A 6,000-nucleotide genomic window follows, 5' to 3' on the forward strand; every position below is an offset into this window, starting at 1 on the left:
AATGAGTTTGAGCGTTACTTTCCATCCTCCAAAGATCCACGGCAAACCGATGAGTGGGTCCGCAACCCATTTGTCAATATCCCGAATAGTCGTCAGAGCAGGAGGAAGAGCAGTTGATCGAAATTGCAAATGACGGTGGTCTTAAGAGTGTGTATAAGGAAACCTCTCTGGCGGGTTTTTGGATCAAAACCAAAGCAGAATTTTCCGAGATAGCCGTAAAAGCGCTGAAAACGTTGCTACCATTTCCCACCACGTATCTATGCGAGGCCGGGTTTTCGGCAATGACTGCAAGACCAAATTGTACAATCGACTGGACATTTCAAACACACTGAGGGTGTCACTGTCTTCCATCACCCCCAGATGGAACCTTCTTCTTGCAGGGAAACAAGCACAGGGCTCCCACTGATTATATTCGTAATGCACGTTATGTTTTGTTCCCATATTTTGTTAAGCATGTTCACACTTATAGATGTAGCTTCAAGTTGTTCAATATTAATAGTTCATGTTGTTCAATTTTCACTTCTTCAAGTTCACGTTTTTCACATGTTTAAGAGATCGTTACCTTCACTGTTCATACATAACTGGAGCTAGTTCTTGAAAAAAAAATAGGAAACAAACCGGTCCATGGTACATAAAAGGTTGGGGACCCCTGCTTTAAAGAATCAAATGTGGTTAAAAGTAACAGTACTTCATGCTCATCTTCATGCTATCTATCTATCTATCTAGATCTATCTATCTTTCAAATGTAGTGGAGTCAAAAGTACAGTATTTGTCTTTCAAATGTAGTGGAGAAAAATACAGATACTCAAAAATCATACTTAAGTACAGTAATCAAGTAAATGTACTTAGTTACTTTCCACCTCTGTGTTTGTGTGAAAGAATTTAGACTGCATTGTTGTTACATAGACCAATCATTGAAATCAGTACAATTATTCCGGTTCACAAATTAGTTTATAATTAAAAGTTAATTGCAACAAGTTAAGTGGTATAAACTTACTTGATGACATGTTCCAAAATCTGAAGACCAAAATGCCTTATCACAGGATTTTGTGTCCTATCTGACAACTGAAGACCGCATTGGACACAAAAGGGACATTTTTCCTTAAACTCTTCACAGAACTGCAAAAGAGTAACGTTATAGCTTAGCAATACTATTTGTGCAGGCCATGCATCTTGAAAACATATTTCCTTGCCGTGCAGTCATGCATCAATTAGGTTGAATTCCATTTATCCAATCCGCATACAGCATGGCATAAACGTTAGCGTTGATACAGCAAGTGTCTGAATGAGTGCTGGAAGCTTCATGCTCCTGCTAACACGAGGCGCGAACGAGACTCTTTCAGGTTAAGGATTTGTTTAAGAGAGACAAATGTTCTGTTAAGTGATGAGTAAAATGTTTCGCTGTATTCGTCATATGACCGATTAATGTAGTCATAACGATAGCCTTCCATTCTAGCAATGAGCGAAGCACTGCATGGGTGGCCTGGTGTTAGAAGCTAGCCAAAATGCTAAAGTGGGCTAGATCTGTGAGTGACCAATAACCTTATCGTCGTTAAAATATTAAGTGATGAAATAGTTACAAATCATGGGAGGCAATCAGATTTCAGAGATAGTACGTGATTTATTTAACCATCTAGGTTAACCTCTGTACCGTTGATTAACGTTTATACGATAGTGGGTAATGTTAGGCTAATGTTACCTTTAGGGCCTCCAAGCGATATCGTTGGCTCGATTCAGGATCCATCATAACGTTAACAGCTTTAATTAGCTGATCACACATTTCAGTGACTGGTTCAGCCATTACTTTTAAATTACACTACACAGGGTAAAACAAGATAGAGTATGCTACACGCAAGTCCCCTGCAGAAGGGTGAGCAGCATACGGTTCCTCACCATGTACACACACAAAACGTGCCACTACGCCGGGCGTATGAACCAAGATGGTTGACAACCTATGAGTATAACACTGGGACTTGTAGTTTTCTTGGACCTATCCAAATCACCAGCTTGGTAACCTAAAACACTTTTACGAGAACATCCTATATGTAGAATTCCTTGTATAGATTTATTAGCCTACATTATACAGCAGGGTTCTCCAACCTTTTTTTCGTCCGAGAGGTAGGCTACTTTGACAAAAAGGACATAGCCGAGAGCTTTTAATATTAGTAGGCCTAGTAGCCTAGCGTGATTTCTGGGTTTTATGTGTGTGTGTGATTCATGTAATAGGAGATTTGAGTTACTTTTATGTCTGCTTTTAAAATGTCAATGTGATACTGAACAGTCACACACACAAACATAATTTTTACCCTTCAACCCTTCAAATCAAACATAGCCTTGTACATGATTTCTCAAACTTTTATAACCCCAAAACATTTTAGTAGGCTAGTAGGCCTACTATGCATGTTGGTGCACTGACTCCTCTTCAGTTTCCCCACAATTCTGCAATATAGTAATAGCTTATTATTATCATTATTATTGACATCCTAGGCTACTTCGAATGAGTTCAATGTTACATGAAACAATGTTAAATAGCCTATTATCAAAGTTGTTAAATTGTCTGTTCAATTTTGCACACAAAACCTCAGGTTGTCATCCTGCTTTGAACACGGTTGTGTTGCATTTTAAGCACCATCAGTTTGGAAAAGCCTGCGCTGCACAAGTGACTGACCTACCGAAATAAGTTCTAATGCGCATCCAAGAATTTTTTAGGATATTGTCGCACACTGCACACATGCAGAAGGTTGCGGTGCTTGTTACTCTTCAGCTCAATAAGGTGTTCCAGAGAGAAGTTGTGTGTTCCACTGCAAACAAATGAACCCATAACACCGCAGACACCAATTCCGATGTAAACATGCTGCAAATAGGCCTACATACTCAAGCCGTTATATTGTAGGCTATTTGTGGAGGTTTCTTTATTTGGAAAGTGAAATCCACATTTTTCTTTCCATTTAATTTGTAGCCTAAACTCTAAAGTGTTTTAAATCCGGAGGAATGTGAGGAGACTGCTAATAACTGTAAAGAATGCCTCTGCAATGGAAATAGCCTACGAAACACAATCACGGGAAACACTGCCAAGGGTCGACTTTATATCAGAAGCAGCAAATCTGTCATCTTGTCTGCTCTGCTGAAGTCGTTCATTTTTCACACAAAATAAACAGAGTAACGCGAGTAACAAACTCATTTAAATTTCAGTAATTGTAACTGCGTTTCTTGATTTTAAAATACTTTGTTACATGCTCGTTACCAATAGTGGAATTACAGTAACGCGTTACTTTGTAGGCCAGTGTGTTACCAGAGAATGTCTAATAAGGGGAGAACTGCCACTCTCGGAAAACTTCCGGTTTCTGAACTGGTTGCAGTTCCTTCTGTGGTTCCACATGAGGGCGCTCGTCCACGAGTGCAGAATGCATGGAGGTCTATGGAGCTGTACCCCTCAAAATCCACTTTTCTCGGGATATCATTTTTTTTCAAGTAATTTGAGTATTGTATTCGAAAGGGGAGGCAAAGAAAATACACTTGGTTGAGTATTATATTTTTTAAAGTCACTTAATTGTTCTAAAAAGCCTTTCAAATGTGTCAATGACGTCATTCATTAGCACAATGCTAGCGTGTTATGTGCAACGACCCAACCTGTAAGAAATCAAAAGGACATAAGTACTCGTTCATTCAACTTTTGACCTATAACCCATGTTGAAGTTATACAAACTACAATCAAATCTGAGATTTGTCAACGACAATCAGGTGAAAGAGACAAATTTAGCCGTCTAGCTCCATTGACTCCCATTCATTCTGCACTCATGGCGATCGCCCCCAGTGGAACTCTGGTGGAACTGCATCCAAAATTCGGTACAATGGGACTTAATACGGAGTGGCAAGGCTCTCCGTAGACGGGCTCTGGTGTTACTCCCAACACTGCCGGTCACACAATATGATACGGGGTCACACCATAGGAGGTTTCATGCACTACCTAAAATGCATTGCGCTACTAACCAAGGGAAACCTCGTCAGAAATCCGTGGCGAGTTGTTTATATGTTATTTTGAAGAAGCCCTATGCAAGTCTGGTTATTCCTTTGCTGTTTCTGGGTTTTCGCCTGATTTGGGCTCATATTTTTCACGACATAGCTCCCCCTGCAGCTTCGGTAGCAAGTGACTGCTACGCTAAACCCCCACTAGCTAGCGAGCTAGCCATCAAGAAACCAAGCTAAACACAATGAAACGGTCGAGCAAACACATTGTTCAAGAGACTATCAAACCACATTACAAAAACGAAGTTCACCCAAGGGTAGGCTACTTACAATTTCAACAGCAACAAAGCCAAGTCGGAGTCCGTTTTGCAGTCTTCTTAAAAACTACAATCTGACTAGATTTTCGAGGCCTTCCGCTGAGTAACATCCGTATTTCTTCGGTCCGGGACCAGAAAGTTGCATATTAGTTTTTTCCGCGGAGAAGCACTAGGGGGAGACGAAGCACCCACCAAACGACCCAAAAAGTGTTGTAGAACCATCAGAACGACTCTCAACCTGCATAATTAAGGTAATTTTTGCTAAAATTGTTGCATAGGGATTCTTTAAGAGCGCATTATCAACAGTGATATGGGCGGGTGCACAACGCACCCTGCTTTTCTCATCCATAGCTGCTCAACTAGGCCCCATCAAAGAGCCAGTTAAACTTATTGCACCTGTATCAACTGCTTTCTGCTCAACTAGGCCAACTCTCTCTGTGTCTCTCCATTCTACAAGGATATAAGGCACATTCCATCCAACTTTCTATCCATTCATCCTCTTCAAATCATTCACTCATCCACCCATTAAACTATCTATCAACATCCATTAAACAATCTGCCTATCAACATCCATTCAACTCTCTGTCTATCTACATTCAACTTTTAAACTATATACTCTGTCTCAGGCTTTAAAGGGACATTCCACCAGTGGAGACATGAATATGTATTGAAAGTGGGTCATATATGTAGTAGAATAGTAGCATAAATTTCTAATTTGGTGCCTTCTTGACCGAGAAAAGGCAGAAAATGACTTTTTAGTGCTAGTGGATTGCAGACAACGATCCCCATAGTGCATTGCAATGCTCAAGCTCCGCAGGCCACTCCCACTTTCGAACTCAATTGTTCAACTCCGCCCATAATCTGTCAACCAAGGCTCGAGCGTTGAGCTCAACTCTACCTGGAAATCATTTCACACAATTTCTAGTGAAGAGTTAGTTTGTGAACTTATTAGTGAATTACTCCTCGTTTGTGTTTCGAAATGGTGTGCACTTGCATGGTACCGGGATGTTCAGCCAGCACAAGGAAAATACACGGAGTAAATTTTCATAGATTACCCAAAGAGTTGGAGTTGTGCAAAAAGTGGCTACGGGCTATCAATAACCCAAGTTCGGACAGGACATCTGACTGTGTGCAGTCTGCATTTCAAGGCAGAAGACTTCGAACCCAACCCCTTAGGAGTGAAGAGACTCGCGCTTGTGAACCGCAATTCCGTCGATATTTACCTTACCAGATGATGTCGACGAACAGCCAGGAACTTCTGGAACTAGCAGTGCTTGCTAGCTGCGCTAAACGCATTTGCCTGGAGGTAATTTAAGGTTCTTTCTGACTCGACTCTACTTCTCGACTGAGAACACACTGATATAGTCGTCTGCTGTAAAGCAGCACATCTCATATGATTTGGCTGTTTACAAAGTAAATATCTTGTATGTTTTGGTTGCTTGCTGTTCTAATGTGTCTGCCTCGCTAACTCCACTCGTCAGCAACGAGGTATCGTGTCCATTGTGTGTTAGCTGCATAAGTTCGCTATTGTGATGTAAATCCACCATGTTTTACTGTGTTAGTCTTACGTTATTCAAATGTTTTAACGTTATTGAACTTACAAGCACAGTGTTTAAGTAGCCTACATAATATTATCTCTAATCATGGCTGCAGTGGAGGCTAATCGCAAGTAAACGCAGTTTAGCCACCACTGAATTTCAGAAATAGTTTATCCACC

At 40.7% G+C, this 6,000-nt stretch overlaps 1 protein-coding gene across 1 annotated transcript in view; it reads right to left on the reverse strand.

Moving 5' to 3' along the window:
- The window catches only part of xpo5 (exportin 5), a 39,695-nt gene extending 37,780 nt beyond the window's left edge, over positions 1–1,915 (reverse strand). The window contains exons 1-2 of the mRNA XM_076285297.1: positions 1,700–1,915; positions 998–1,119 (exon numbers count right to left, since the gene is read on the reverse strand). Of these exons, the coding sequence (XP_076141412.1) occupies positions 998–1,119; positions 1,700–1,801 (224 nt within the window). The 5' untranslated portion in view covers positions 1,802–1,915. The remainder of the gene's footprint in view (positions 1–997; positions 1,120–1,699) is intronic.
- Between the last annotated feature and the right edge of the window lie 4,085 nt (positions 1,916–6,000).

The sequence above is a fragment of the Alosa pseudoharengus genome, unplaced genomic scaffold (assembly GCF_046254945.1).
Source record: "Alosa pseudoharengus isolate Yale_2024_CS ecotype anadromous, Long Island Sound unplaced genomic scaffold, YU_APseudo_1.1 YU_APseudo_1.1_scf_15, whole genome shotgun sequence".
NCBI lineage: Eukaryota > Metazoa > Chordata > Actinopteri > Clupeiformes > Clupeidae > Alosa > Alosa pseudoharengus.